Genomic DNA, 16387 nt, shown 5'->3' on the forward strand with positions numbered 1-16387 from the left:
CAACATGGACTTCCTTCAGATATATGGAGAAAGTCGCTGAGCTGTAATGATTCAGGGCAAAAGCCTGCAGTACTCCAGTGGCTGTGTTTTAGTGTACTCTGTAACAGTGAAGAAGTCCCCCAGTAAAGAGCAGAGCCAGCTCATAAGTCTTCACTGAGCAGAGAGGCTTCACTGCGGGTGAATTTTTGGGTGTGCAAATTAGCAGAGCACATACGAGTGAGATCTTCCTGAGGAGCAGAGTTTGGTTTCCAGGCAATAGGTTTCACATAATGCTTCTCAGGAGTAATGGGATAGATTAACGGCAGTGCAGTGACTCAGACGAATGCAGAGCATGTGTTCAGCTTTGCAGAGCCCACAGATCCCCCACCCACTCCCAGACTGAGAGGAACTGGACATCGGAAGGTGCATTTCAGCTTTCATTAAATAAGTTCCTAGCCCTTTTCCCTGGGAAGGTCACCTTGGAAATGGAAAGGGATATGATCAATGGCAAGCCAGTTGCTGAAAATAACCAGCAGCTGGACTCCACACCTGCAAGAGGTGGCTGATGGCCACTTATATATCCTCCCATCACATACCCCTATAGAAAATGAGACAGTGACATAATAATATATGGAGATATACCTATCTCATAGAATTAGAAGGGACCCTGAAAGGTTATTGAGCCCAGCCTCCTGCCTTCACTAGCAGGACCAAGTACTGATTTTTTGCCTCAGATCCCTAAATGGCTCCCTCAAGGATTGAACTCACAACCCCTGGTTTAGCAGGCCAATGCTCAAACCACTGAGCTATCCCTCCCCCCATCTGATGTACCCTACAACTTAACCTCCTTATAAGTCTTCAGGCCTCATGTCATGGTACAATCCCCACTCTGAACCCTAGCGTCCAAAAGATGGGGTACCAGCATGAATTCCTCTAAGCTCAATTACCAGCTTAGAACCTGTAGCGCTGCCACCAACCAGGAATTCCAGTGCCTGGTACACTCTGGTCCCCCCAAAACCTTGCCCAGGGACCCCCAAGACCCAGACCCTCTGGATCTTAACACAAGGAAAGTAAACCCTTTCCCTCATCATTGCCTCTCCCAGGCTTCCCCTCCCTGGGTTACCCTGGAAGATCACTGTGATTCAAACTCCCTGAATCACAAAACAGAGAGGACAATTCACCTTCCTCCTCCTTCTCTTTCCCCCTCCCAGACTCTTCCTGAGAGAAAGTAATCCTGGCACAGAGAGAAATCAGCCTCTCTCTCCCTCTTCCCTCCTTTCTCCCCACCAATTCCCTGGTGAATCCAGACCCAGTCCCCTGGGGTCTCACCAGAATAAAAAAAACCAATTAGGTTCTTAAACAAGAAAAGCTTTTAATTAAAGAAAGAAAAAACAGTAAAAATTATCTTTGTAAATTTTAAAAAATGGAATAGGTACAGGGTCTTTCAGCTGTAGACACTGGGAATACCCTCCCAGCCTAAGTATACAAGTACAAATTAAAATCTTTTCAGCCAAATACCAATTTGAACTCCTTCCAGCCAAATACACACTTGAAAATAACATAAGCCTAACTCGCCTTATCTATCTAGTACTCACTATTCTGAATCTATAAGAGCCTGTATAGGAGAGATTGGAGAGAAACCTGGTTGCACGTCTGGTCCCTCTGAGCCCCCAGAGTGAACAACCACCAAAAACCAACAGCACACACAAAAACTTCCCTCCCTCAAGATTTGAAAGTATCCTGTCCTCTGATTGATCCGCTGGTCAGGTGACAACCAGGCTCACTGTTCTTGTTAACCCTTTCCAGGCAAAAGAGATATGAAGCAGTTCTGTTCTATTAACTCTTACTTATCTGTTTATGACACCTCACTTGTACAATGCAGGGTAGAGACAGCAGAGAGGGAGGAATCAATTATGCTGGGGGCTGGAAACAAGGCAAAAAGGGTTTTTTGGAGGCCTGCCTAAAAATGCTATGGTCAGCTTTCCACGCATCAGTACCATCTTATAAGAAAGGAAATGCTGGGCAGGACACAGGAACCATGGGACCTTTGGTTTAGATACATGTGGAAACTTCTCACTGTACAGCACCTCTAAGTTCTGCAGCAGCAGGAGGCCAGAACTGGAATCCATGATCTCTTGTCTGACACAAGTAGCAACAGCTGATAAAGGAGGGGTTGCCTAGTCTTTCCCCTGGGCTGCAATAGCAAACCTTTCTCTCACTGCTGATTAACGTAAGGAAAGAACAACAGACATGAATCGCCCTGGTGCTAATTGTCCGTATAATTATAAAGAACAGATGGAGGAACAGAAGAAATTCAGGATATAGAAAGCCACTCTGCCAGTGATTCTATTCACTGTGTGATCTCAATAGGTAGGTTGTACATATGCTCTTGTGAATGCAGAGGATATACTATGAGTCTGCTGTCTAAACGGGTCCAGCTGGCCAGCTCCTGAATTCCTTCAGGTTCTCACAATGTGTTCATTTTCTTTAATAGCCTCTTTGGACAATGCCTTCGCTCTCCCTTCCTTAGATGGATGGAGTGAGGATGTTTGTAGGTGTCCTTTTAAATTCACTAAGCCCTGGTCTACACTATGGGGTTAAGTTGAATTTAGCCACGTTAGGTCGATTTAAAAATGAATGCGTCCACACAACCAACCCCGTTCCGTTGACCTAAAGGGCTCTTAAAATCGATTCTGTATTCCTCCCCGACGAAGGGAGTAGCGCTAAAATCGACCTTGCTGGATTGAATTTGGGGTACTGTGGACACAAATTGACAGTATTGGCCTCCGGGAGCACTTTGAGCTCTGATACACTAGTCAGATACACAGGAAAAGCCCCAGGAACTTCTGAATTTCATTTCCTGTTTGGTCAGCGTGGTGAACTCAGCAGCACTGGTGACCATGCAGTCCCCCCAGAATGTTTCTACGCTCCCCATATCATCTCCATCCCAAAGGTTATTACACATTAGGTGAAAAAAACGCACTCGCGATGACATGTTTTCCGAGGTCATGCAGTCCTCTCGCACTGATAGGGCACAGCTTAATGCATCAAACTCTACCAAAACTATCTGGTCAACAAGCTTGTTGCTCTCTGTCTCTTCTATCCCTTTAGATTTCTTTCCATTCAGGCTTCCAGCGATCTGGCTAATGAAGATGAAATGGACTATGATGCAAATGAGCTCTTGCACAGTGCAGTTGCTCTCTGCTTGCATCTCTTTGCAGTGGGAAATTGACAGATACTGTGAGTGCTCGTTTCGTACCATTGCTAAAGTCATTGGAAACTGCTACTGTACAAGCCTAATTAACAAATGTAGTCAGTCAATCTCACCCCCTCAGGTGAAATAACAATGAGATGAGGTGCCTCATTAGCACTTTCAGGGGAAGGTCAATAGTCTGTATGCCCTGGTGGATGTGCACTGGCAGGGCAGTGGGTGACAGTTTTGTTTTCATCATATGTCACATCTTATAAATGAGGTGAAGCTTTGCTACAAATGTGATTTGAATTTTAATCTACTCTGTACACCCCGTTCACATCTCCCACCTACTTAGCTCCTGGGGCATTTGTATCCTTTTTGCTCATTCTGCTGCAGGAGAGAAGAACACTCTCCCAGCAAAAACAACGAGGAGACCTTGTGGCACCTTAGAGATAATTAATTTCCACTTCCACCTTAATTGAATTGGCCTCGTTAGCACTGATCCCCCACTTGGTAAGGCAACTCCCACCTTTTCATGTGCTGCAATTATATATACTGCTTACTGTATTTTTCATTCCATGCATCTGATGAAGTGGGTTTTAGCCCACGAACGCTTATACTCAAATAAATGTGTTCGTCTCTAAGGTGTCACAAGGACTCCCAGTTGTTTTTGCTGATACAGACTAACATGCCGACCCCTCTGAAACCTGTCTTCCAGGAAGTCTCCGCCGCTCACTTTCTTACCACTCTGCATCAACGGCTCGCTGGCTGCTAGTTCTCTAGGCATTCCAAAAGCGCCCATCACCACAGCAGCTTAGTGACAAGCACAAAACAGTGTCCTGTCAGAACCTGTAGAGTCTCGTTCGCCATGACATGCGCACACGCAAAACTTGGGCCATGGTCCGGGCTCTTCCTAAAGCGGTCTTTCATTCTGACATTCGCAGCAGCTCTACGACAAACACCTCACCCCAACCCGCAAAGAATCTAGACAACTACACCAGCAGCATCATGGCAAGAATAAAGACTACCCTGAAGGTCCCTTACGTTTTGTAACTAGCACCCTCATGCTCAGATCAAAGCTTTAGACAACTCCCTTCCAACACCCAGATCTCAACACCACTGAAGAGCGTTTTGTTGCCCTTTGGCCACAGTACTTCCATCCAGCAGAGAACCCAAGAGGCTTCGTTTTTGGCAAGTGCTAAATTAGCCTCTGCAAAATGAACAAAAGCAAGGCCTGGAAAAGGGAGGAGAAGCAGCTGGGCTGCTCTGAACTAACTGCCATGTCTGCCCATAATACCCTTTGCCTGACAAGTACAGCGCAGACAGCCTGCGTTGTGGGCGTGGTGGATTTGGAGCTGCTCTGTAATAATTTATGAACACCATGTATTGCACTGTTTATTGGGACATTTACTGAATTCATTGGGTTAACTCGATAGACAGCCTTCTGGAGAAACAGGCAGGAAGGAAAAGAATATAGCCACCTCTGAGCAAATACTTGAGAGATGCTACAGGATAATGCCAGAACTACTAACTTTGATGATTTCACCTCCCTTTCCAGCCAACCTGCCAAACTGGCTTAGATCAGGAAGGGTTCAAAGCCCAGGAACAAGAAGAAGAAAAGTACAATAGCAGGGTTTAAAAAGGGACTCTGAGAAAGGGGGCATCAGACTGAGACGCAGGCACCTGCTGGGGTGTCTGGGACAGTCAGGCCTGTGCATGTTGCCATCAGAGGACGGTAAGCCTTTAAATAAGACACACCATTTCTTCTCTAAGTGATTTGTTCCTACTTCTAAAACAAACAATGCTTTGTTTTCAGAAGGCTGTCTGGTCACTATACACCACTGGCCACAGTGATTCCCAAAGGAAAAAACTGCATGCACAAACTCAGTCAGACTTGCAGGATAAGAACAGCTGATACAGCAGACCCGGGCCAGATCCAGGAATGAGGGAATTACAAAATTCCACCACAGAAGAGCTAAAGGCCAGAGGAGATGCATGGGGAGAGACCAGAAAGGGAAAATGGATCTGTGCCTTACCTGAAAATTTCCTTTCTTGGAATAATGAGGTCCACAGATCCAAAACACTGAGTCTCTGCTCAGGAAGGGGACAGAGATGCAGCCAGCCCTTCAATTGTGACAGTGGCACCCCTCGACATACAGTCAAATATCTGTGTACTTATATGGATCCTTTCACGGTGCTATGCAAGCGCTATGTAGCAATCCAGCCACAGAAATCTTGAAAGATCTTCTTGAAGTTTAAGAAAAACAGCCAATATTTTCAAAAATGAATTAAAAGTAGCTTCAGGTACATCACCTGCCTCTGAGTTTCTCTGCAAATCGCTTTTGGCTTTGCAGTCACACTTTTTTTGCCAAATAATTTCCCTCTCCCTTGTTGCTTCTGAAAGACCCAAACAAAACAAGAGAGCAGAGAGCGACACTGACTACATACCCAATGCTGACAAATTCACAAAGCAAACTAAAATTGAGATACATTCTCCCCTTTCCTCCATCATCATTCAGTGTTGCCAACTCAGATTTGTAACAAAAATACATTTGAAAAAAGTGTTCAGACAGCAGCGTGTATGATTTTTAAACTGACAGGACCAAATCCTCTAGCGGTTTAAAACTGGCACTGCTCCACTGAAGTTCGTGGAACTGTGCCAGGTTTGCAATAGCAGAGAATTTTGCCCACACTGGCCCTCTAAATATTTAGCTTCACCCCAGCCACTTAGTTTCAGAAGGTGTCCATTTAATCAACATGCAACTAATGATGTTCTCCACTACAATGCCAAATGCTTTTAAAATGATACTGCTAGCACAAGTGTTGCCGAGAAGTGCTGAAATTTAATAGGATTGCTCCTTGATCTGATAACCTCAGCATCCAGATCAGCACATTGCGTTATACACCAGACTATTTTCTCTAATGTGAACACCCCCCCAAACATACACGCCTTGCTTTTCCGGAGGTTTAAAAATTATGCTAACAATAAGCAAATACAGCATGACCAGATGCCTTCATGGTCAGATGGTTCATTGTTTAAAAAGCTTCAGTTTAAAATCCAAAAGATTGCTAACAGATGCAGTTTTTGGCTGGAGACTGGGAAAACCTCTCTTAAACAAAAGAGTGTGTTGTGATTGGAACTAAAAAGGGAATTACCTTTAAAGATAAGAACTACAAACATTTCCTATTGAAAAACACCCCCAGCCATGTAAACAGCCATTTTCTGTAACTAGCAGTGAGAAAAGTTAAAATATCATCTGCCGAATGCTGCATCTGGCATAATATTTCAACCTGTTGTAACAACAACAATTGTAGGCATATTCAGGATGTAAACAGGCCGTGAAATGTTTTTCATTCAACCTAGATGACCAAACAGGGCAAAATTCCAAGTGATTTTTTTTTTTTTTTAAATATCATCTTTGTCAGTCTCTAGTACCACAGTGAAAATGGTTTTCAAGTGAAGGAGATACAGATTTCTCACCAGACCACCTAAATGAGCCACCAGATAAAGATACGAACACAATTGTTAACCAGAATGAAGATCCCCAGAGATACAGATGAAAGGCACTGAGACAGAAAAAAAGGCCATTTGGCTGGGGGGCGGGAGGGGGAGGAATCATTTGAGAATCATCCCTTTTCTATTTACCCCATTCTTCTTCAAAATCCTCTCTGCACTTTGTTGTTTCCAGTTTATACTACAGTAGAATCCTGACTTGAGATTTTAGATTTCAAATGTAGGCTTTAAAGGCACACTGTTCAATATTTCACTTACTTGCACTTGATATTAATTGCACTAAGATGGCTTCGCACTTTCAAAAAATCACATTACTAATACTGCTCTGAGTTGTACCGTCTCTTCAGCTTATGTTTCATTCCTTCCCAACCCCCACTCTGCTTTTACAAATGTTGTCTGTGACCAGAGAGCTAGCTTTAAAAAGTCATAGCGCTACTATATTTGTGACAGCAGATTCTAGCTAGCATCCTATAGCACATGGCTGTGAGAGAGAGATCAGGTTCTGCATGAACCCTGCATTTCCCCATCTGACTTGGGAGCTCTTCAATGGTCTGAAGTTTGTACTTCAGCTGAAATGAGCCATGAGGTTTTGCCAAAAAACTTAAAAGCTGGACTCGCTCCCCTCCCTCCCCACACTTTCTAACAATGTCCTTTCTAGGAGTAAGAGACAGCAGAGAAGAAAGTGGTTTAGATTAGTTATAAAACAAGACTTTGTCCGATAATATTACTTTTAAATTTGTATTTTATCCTTCTGTTGATGCACCTCCGTAACCTCTTTCCCCTTCTTTATTGTAGCCATACATTGGACTGACAACTTCAAAGGATCTTTCTACAATAATCCGTAAATCCCTTTCCTGATCCGAGTGCTGCACGACTGTTCTATTTAATGCATGCTCCACTCCCTTTTTGGGTCACTGCCCACAGACTTGCTATTGTACATAACATGGGGTTTTCCCCCCCCTCCCCTACATGGCTCCTATTAAATAATCAATTCAAATCCCTCTAAGTCAGGTTGCTTTGTTTCTCATCAGCTGCCATCTTGTGATACTTTCAGTACCATCAGTTTAAGAATCAAAGCAGTCAGTTGTGAGAGAGCCAGAAAACCCTGTGAATCCAAGATGGTGGCTACAGCTGCTGCAGGTCAGGAGGAGCATCTGCCGCACTGGGACTGTCATGTGGCAAGGTTGTGTGGGTACCAATAAGAGAATGCAAAGCCTTGCTCCCACCCCAAGGGTTACACCTCAGCTTTCCAGTGAGGGCGCGGTGCAGTCTCACATGATGTCATTTGGATGAGCCAATCACGTATATGCTACACAGCGATTGATCTGAAGCCGAAGTCTGTAGGTTGAAGACAACCCCTCGGAAAATTAGGCTATCAATGCCAGTCTACATCTGCTAACTCTCCCCTCCCCACCCTTCAAATATAAAAAAGTTAAGGGTGTCGTGAGTGTCCGAGTGTCCTGAGCCTCTGTTTGCCAGAAGTTGGGAATGGGTGTCACATTCCTCTCACAGAAGCCAGCGTTCTCAGGACTCTGAAATGCTCCAGACTTTTTTTTTTTTTAATGCTGTGGTCTTTGACAAAACTCTTGGCACATCTGTTGGTGCTTCATTGTTTTGTGTACATGTGGCTTTGAAGGGGGTATCACATGCCTGTGTGACTCTAGTGCAACCCAATACCGCCTCAACAGCTGCCACAGTCCACATCAAGGGTCCCATAGCGTAGCAGAGTCCTCCACAGGCCAGTGCCTTTCAGACCAAAACAGATTCCGGCTACAACTGAAGATACTGCTACGTTGCAGCTGGAGGTGCGATTTCCAGCTTGGGTAGATGCATCTGTGCTAGCTTTGATTGCGCCACTGTGCTAACAATAGCAGAGTAGCTGCAGTGGCCCAGCTGGCGGCACAGGCTAGCCACCTGAATAGATAACAAAAGTCTCACCAGGGGTTGTACAAAGGCACCACCCAGGCCACCACAAGTACACTGATATTTTTAGAATGCTAACTTCATCAGAGCTAGTGTGGGTACATCTACCCAAAGAGGGATTTACAGATCCTGCTGCAGCGTACACATACCCTTAGAAGGTGGAGTGGAGTGAGGGCTTAAAGTACGGCCCAGTTAAGCTTTAGGACTCAGACAGCATGTTTAAAATTACAATGTCCAGGGACAAGAGAATGCGCCACAGTAAATCCATGAGAATGATCTCCAATCTGAGAATATATGTGACCATGTCTTGAGCATGGACTTCTGGGTTTTGGACCCTGAAAAGACAGGCAATTTGGAAGAAAACCCCAAAGGGGAGGAGGTCATAGACAGCTACTCTGAGACTCTGCACTGCCTCGCTGCTCTCTCTGCGGAGGGTTGATTGCGAGCGAGCCCTGTTTTGGTCCTGATCTGCAACTGTGAACATCTAACCCTACTTCAAGTCAGAGCAGAGAAGCAGCACCGAATAAAAGGAAGATGGGGGACCCCAGAAATGGGGACCCCGTACTTAGGAATTGCCATGCTAGGTCAGCCCCCAAAAACATCTAGTCTAGTATCTGGTCTCGGACAGTAGCCAGCACCAAAGAGAGGTGCAAGAGCTGCCATAGTTGACAATCATGAACTTATCTGGCCAAGAAAGGTGTCAGCTTAATTCAGACAGACAGTGCTGGAGCCAATCTCATTGGGCCGGCCAGGCAGGAGACAGTGTTAAATTACATTTTAGTTGTTTCAGACAATGACTTGCTATTAAATCAGGGCCAGGCAATCATAAAATTGAACATATTCTGAGTTTTTAAAGTCATGCGACTACCTTGGCCACTCTGATTGCGCTTAGCAATTTAAGGCGACCTAGGTAAGCCCCAGTCCTAATCCACGGAGTATCCCTTCCCCAGCTGAAAAATAGAATGTGTTTCTAGCTTGAGAACATCAAAGAGACCTTTCAACTTTTTGCTGAGGAGCCAGATATTCGAGACTAGCACGTAGATGGTTTGCATTTATTTTTTTAAAATACACAAGCGAGATTTCTAAAAAAGTGGCTGATCAGAATCAACAATTCTGTTTAGATTGTTCACCTGCAATCCTCACCATGAAATCTCAACGCCTAAGGCATCCCAGATATAATACAGTCTCTACTGAATTATTTTAAAACGTGCAATTTCTTCCTTCCAAAACAGTGGTCTCCACCCTTTTTATCCACAAGATCACTTTTTGAACTTAAGATCAATTTAGGATCTACCTCGCCCCTTCCCCGAGACCCCACCCCTTCCTGGAGATGAGTTGTATGTAACAAGTAGAAGAATCTGTCTCCCTAACAAAAAAGTTATTAGCGATGCATGAACACTAATTTTGAACCCACTAGCATGATGGGCTCAAAAACGTCTAAGATTGTCCTCTGCTGAGGAGCCCACCCACAACAAAGGGGTGCAGCAGAATTCCTGCCCAGACAGTTTAAATCCGAGATGCTTTAGAAACACCAGACACATGGTATGACCAGCAAGACAGACCACTATCTTATATCTGATCAGACCTGTCTCTCTCTCAGCACATCTGAAATCTGGCAGCTCTCCTCAGTTTAAAATTACAGGGAGGGGAGAGTACGTGGGGGGAGAGAGGAAAAGGTTAGTGAGCTCTGTTGTGAATCCAAAACTCCCCAGGGTCAACCCATCCCTAAATTTGACTTGCCACACCCATTACTGAGCTAGCACTTTAAAGCCCTGTCAGTACAAAGTACAAGAGGATAACTGGGGAGGAGGGCTCGCAGAGAAGAAGAGAGATTCACCACCTAACAAAGGGGTGGGCAAATTTTTTGGCCCAAGGGTCACATTGGCATTGCAAAACTGTATGGAGGGCCAGGTAGGGAAAGCTGTGCCTCCCCAAACAGCCTGTCCCCCTCATCCGACCCCACCCTGCTCCTTGTCCCCTGACTGCCCCAACTTCTATCCACACCCCAACACCCTGACGGGGCCCCCCCGGGACTCCCATACTTATCCAGCCCCCACCCCCGTTCCTCCTCCCCTGACCCTGTCCCATCCCCCCAGAACCTCCGCCCATCTAACCACCCCCTGCTCCCTGTCTTCTGGAATCCCTCGCCCCTTATCCAACCCCCCGGCCCACTTACCATGAAGCTCAGAGCAGCATTGTCTGGCCGACGCACCACCCGGCCGGAGCCAGACATGCTGCTGCGTTGCCCTGCAGGAGCTTGCAGCCCCGCGGCCCAGAGTGCTGCCTGCGTGGCGGTGTAACTACGGGGAAAGGGGGACAGTAGGGGAGGGACTGGGGGGGAGCCTCCTCAGCCAGGAGCTGAAGGGCCAGGCAGGACGGTTCCGCAGGCCGTAGTTTGCCCACCTCTGATCTAACCAGTGTGAGGAATGAGTTAATGCACTGAATAAATCATGGGCCACCAGAACATTAGGCTAACAAAAATGAACAGGACGAGAAGATGGCTGATGGGGAAGGGGAAAAAGGTGTTGTTTTTTTTTAAATGTCTTAGTCGATGTTAATAGTTTTAGTGGCATCATTTCAAGTACACAAATTTGTCTTTTCCCTTCCCTCCCAATGCCACGATTAATGGCACCTCTGGCGGGGAGTGATCAGGTCAATAGAGGAGCTATTTAAGTGATGGCGCTATATTTTGTAACATCACTTCAAAGCCAGCCTCCTCCCTTCCCAGTTTTATAAGTTGTTAGAAGACACAATATTATTATTTAAAACAAAACAGCTCTTTGACTGCCCTTACCCTGTAATGCTGGTTACCTGAAGCAGCTACGTTAGAAATATGGCTGTATCTCTCTTATACTCCATTTTCTAACAGGAAATTTAATAGCACTAGCAGATGTGCTCATGCCCCTAGTGCGTAAATTTGAATTTTGCATTTGTGTGCCCATTAGGAGGGCATCGAGATTTCAATCCATCAGACATGGAAAATGCAGCCAGTGCTGTATCGTACCTGGATTCTATTGTGCCTACAGGCCAATTAACATGGTTTCAGCCAATTTCTTTATTAATGAATTAGTGATCTAATGATAGTCTTGGTCTTTTATCAGAATCACTTGATTTTAATTCTGTAGAACACTACTGGCTTTATCCCTTTTTAGTTCTAGAAGATTTCAGTGTAAGAGATGTAGGCACCAATAATCACCTGGAAGATGACAAACTCCATATTGAAAGCAGCCAAGTATACAATTTATATTCAGCTTGTCTGGACTATACTTTACCATCTCTGCCTTTATGCCCTATAAAACTTCCCACCCACCTATCATCCAGGCCTTCCATAATGCAGCCAATGTTTGCTTAAACATTTTTTGGAGAAAGGGAGATCATTCTCTCTGTCTCGTAACACAAGACCAAGGGGACATTCAATTAAATTAAAAGATGGCAAATTCAAAACTGATGGAAAAAACACTTGCACACAATGTGTAATTAGATTGTGGAACTCACTGGCACTGGAAGCCATGGAGTCCAAGAACAAGATTATAAAAAGAGAGACTAATTATTCTTGATAGCCATATGAATAGCTAATGATGGCAAAACTTTGAAAGGAATATTAAACCTCAGACTTTGAGAGTTAAGCCAGTCGTTAACAAGAAACCCGAAAGAGATCTAGCGTCAGGGGCAGATTAACCACATTTGCTTACTGTGGGGCTCCTACACTGCCCTCCAAAGCATCCAGTGATGGCCACTGCCAGAGACCAGATACTAGACTAGATGAACCAGTCTGATCCAGTCTGGAATTCTTACATTTTTGCAATACTAAATCTCAAATTCATATTCAAGTCAGCAGGTTTTCAGAATGAAAACAGAAAGCTATTTCAACAGAGTCTGCCATTGTGAAAAATCAAGACTGGATTCTTGGGACCACCTTCTGATGGCTGGTGGAGCTGCAGATCACAACAGCAGTGCAAAGGGTGTGGGGGGGGGAGGTGCGGGGAGTATAACTGTTGTGTGCATAATTCAGCAGAAACTCTTCTAGCCAGGAGCAAGAGACTTCAGCACTGCAGAGATTCCTCCCCACTCCTGCCTGGCTAGAAAGATGTTTGTGGCAATTTCAAGGCCTTGGAGGGATGTATTCTGGGGAAGGGAGGAAACAGTCTGATCCTCATCAGTGGGAGGGGGGAGGAGTGGGGGAGGGGGGAGAGTGAGATCTATATTTAATTGAGGGACGGCGGGGGGGGGGGTCAAACATCCTTTACACTGAAGTCTTCTAGAACTTAAAAGGGATAAAACCATTAGAGTCCTACAGAAACAGATCAGAGTTTTGCAGCAGTTACTTTAAAATACTAAAGAATTTAGCAGGCAGGAAGATGCTTTCTATATTTTTTTTCCTGAGACATTCTCTAGTACTCCACAGTACAGATGCGTTCTTATTCAACCCTACGGGATGATTCACCAAGCCCTATAGAAAGGTTACTGCTTTCTAATAAATTTTAGAGAACTTTTCCAGAAAATAAGGAATACCAAAAAGACAAACCCATGTCCATTTCTCTCTCTCTCTCTCTCTCTCTCTCTCTCTCTCTCTCTCTCTCTCTCACACACACACACACACTTAAAGTCTCTTACTTTTTTCTTACTGCAGTAGATCTGCCATTTCTTTTCTGCTGGAAGTGCAAACATGGCTTCTCGGTGTTTGTCTGTGAGGTCAAGTTCATCCTGGGGGGGGAAAAAAAACACAAACACACAGAATTTTAATCACAAATAAATAAAAATCAGGTAGGTAACATAAGTCAACGAAGAGATACACCATAGCATAATGACCACCATATAACCTCCCTCCCAAAGACTATTGATTTGTCAGGATCAATAATGATAAATTATCTTTATTATTATGACTTCTGTTTGACTTTGGCATCACAGCTGGATTCCAGGAGCAAGTAGGATGTAAATCTCTTTGCACAGTTCCTTCTGGAAAACCCCTTTATTACATTTAGAAAGACATGCACTTTACCAAGTACACCCATCCAAGCAAGAGCTGGACCCAAACTTGTTATATATTACAGAAGGCTGAAAGTAACTATAGAGAACAGAGAGTTAAAGCTTCATATGGAGTAGTATGTTTAAGACAAGCATGATGCAGAATGGATAACTAGGACCTTCCCAACCAACTGGAATAATCAGTTCTAGTCTGCATATCCTCATGGAAGCAAGACTACTCCAATCATCCACATTCTTATTATTTGTATGACAGCAGTACCTAGAAGGTGCAACCAAGATTGCTATCCCACTGTCTTAGGTGTGGTATAAACACATAGCAAGAGCTGGCAACAATCCCAAAGACTTTACAGTCTTAACACACAGGACCAGCAAACTGCTGGAGAAAGGAACTGGTGATATCCTCATTTTACAGATGGAGAACTGATGCACAGCAAATGTAAGTGACTTGCCCAAGGTCGCACAGAAAGGCTGCGGTAGGGGCAGGAATTGAACCCAAAACTTTGGAGTTCATTCCAATGCCCAGAGTTTGTATGAGCATGGCTGTACAAGGGATGCGAGAACTCACTTCAATAAGGGAGGGAGGGAAGGAGTGATAGTTCAGTGGTTTGAGCATTGGCCTGCTAAACCTAGGGTTGTGAGTTCAATCCTTGAGGGGGCCATTTAGGGAACTGGGGTAAAAATCTGTCTGGATTGGGGATTGGTCCTGCTTTGAGCAAGGGGATGGACTAGATGACCTTCTGAGGTCCCTTCCAACCCTAATCTTCTATGAATCTACCAGATTTGCTGCAGAAGTCTCCTGTATCTCAACACTCTGTCTACTCTGCTTTGCAACTGGAAGACCTATGGAGCTCAAGGCAGACCATGGTTGTGACTTGAAAAAACACAGTATCATCCTGAAACTAGTACCTGAGTTCAGTGTGCCACAGAGAGTCCTCCTTCATGTCCAACTCCATTGGCAAGAGCTAGAAATATAAGCTGTATTTTTATAATAAAGAAATTCACGAAGAGACGCTCCACTGCCCTAGGGTTTCCGCTGTGCTAGGGTGTTTTGTTTAAGACAGCCATTAGGTTGGCCACATTTTTTGCGTATGGAAAAACCATCTATTTTTACTTTCAAGTCTCGTTAAGAAACATGCCAGTCATCAGGAGACTAGAACATTCTCACAGCATCAAGGTCTCCGGCAGCTAGACATACATCAAGGCTTTTAATCAGGAAATTAAATAAATCCATATCTAGGCAGAGCAGAAAGGTGTTTTTCCAAGTGAACACCGATCCTAGGGATGTGGATTTTCACCAGCCTAAAAGCATGTTGTCTGATGGATGTTTTGGTGCTGTAGACAGACATTTTGACCATCCATCATACAAATGGCCCTAGGAACAGACCAGTGCGTTCATCAACCTCAGGATCTGAGAGATAAGCTCTGCGGCTTTTTTAGCATACATGAGTTTGTCTAGCTGAATTTTTATTAATAAAATTATTTGGTTTTTTTGTAAGGTGGCAGCCTCCAGGGGCCCATTCAGGGATCCGAGGCCCCACTGTCCTGTGCACAGTGCAAACACAGAACAAGAATAATGGTCCCCGCCTCAAAAAATGTACAAGGCACGCAGCTAGGGTTGCCAATTTTGGTTGGACATATTCCTGGAGCTTTCATCACATGACAATCTTTAATTAAAGATTAACCTTTAATTCCTAGAGACTCCAGGACAAACCTGGAGGGCTGGCAGCCGTACATGCAGCAGTCCAGCTGGTATAATCCAGGCACACATTCCATTCAGTATAATCCAGGAAATACGAAAGTAAGTCCACGTCTTATAAAACAAAACCTAAAAATTATGGCCATGCATGCACAAAGCAAACCAGTTCATAGTACAAGTCACCCTGTACAGAGGCATGTATCCTGGGGGTTTTTTGATTACAGTAAAAAGGAAACTAAGTAGTTTAAAAACTGATGCTTTATCATTGAACACCTCCTTTGGTAGAAGCTATTGTGCACCAAAATGCTATTCACTTACAGTACATTTCTAGTGTGTAGAAGGGGGAAAACATATAGTCAGAAGTGAGCTGGATACAAGTTTATCTAAAAACCCATTGCACATATTTGATTTCACTTCCCAAAGACATTAGCCCAGCTCGGAACAGGTATCTTGGAACATTTTCAATTACACACAAATTAAGGAGCTTTAAGTCCTATATTTATTGATTATGTGTTCAAATCAATGCGCAAACTGACTTTGCTAGTACGTGCAAGAAGATTTACAACAAAGTTCTGGATTTCTCGAAGCACCGATTACTACAGCAATCATTACAGTTAAAAAAAATTCTACTAAGCAAAATAAGTTAATAAGAGAAAGAAAAAGGAATAAAAATCCAAGCAAAAAAGGGCAAAAGAACCTCCCATCTTTTTTCAGCCACACACAATCAACAAGCCCTGCATTAGGGCATGATCCAGCATCCACTGAAATCTGTGATGATGTTATGGCTAAGGAAAGGATGAGGACTTGAGAAATCAAGGCTCAATATTTGACTCCGCAACAGGCTTCCTCTATAACCTGCGTCACGTCACAATCTTGATGCCTCAGCTCCTCATCTGTAAAATGGAGTTAATACTGTACTTCCTCTCTCTCATCCTTGTTTATTTAGACTGTAAAGCTCTTTGGAAAAAGTGACAGTCTCTCACTATGTGTGTGTGTAGTGCCCAGCACAATGGGGCATTGACTTCAGATGGGGCCTCTATACACGGATAATAAATGTTATGAAAATGGTTGCACAAGTCTAACCAATGGCTAAACA

General features: G+C 44.2%; 1 protein-coding gene across 3 annotated transcripts in view; it reads right to left on the reverse strand.

Moving 5' to 3' along the window:
• DAAM1 (dishevelled associated activator of morphogenesis 1) overlaps positions 1-16387 on the reverse strand; it is a 183840-nt gene that overhangs the window by 81127 nt on the left and 86326 nt on the right. For all 3 annotated transcript variants that reach the window (XM_050952533.1, XM_050952534.1, XM_050952532.1), the window contains exon 3: positions 13224-13313. In XM_050952533.1, coding sequence (XP_050808490.1) covers positions 13224-13313 — 90 coding nt within the window. The remainder of the gene's footprint in view (positions 1-13223; positions 13314-16387) is intronic.

The sequence above is a fragment of the Gopherus flavomarginatus genome, chromosome 5, assembly GCF_025201925.1.
Source record: "Gopherus flavomarginatus isolate rGopFla2 chromosome 5, rGopFla2.mat.asm, whole genome shotgun sequence".
NCBI lineage: Eukaryota > Metazoa > Chordata > Testudines > Testudinidae > Gopherus > Gopherus flavomarginatus.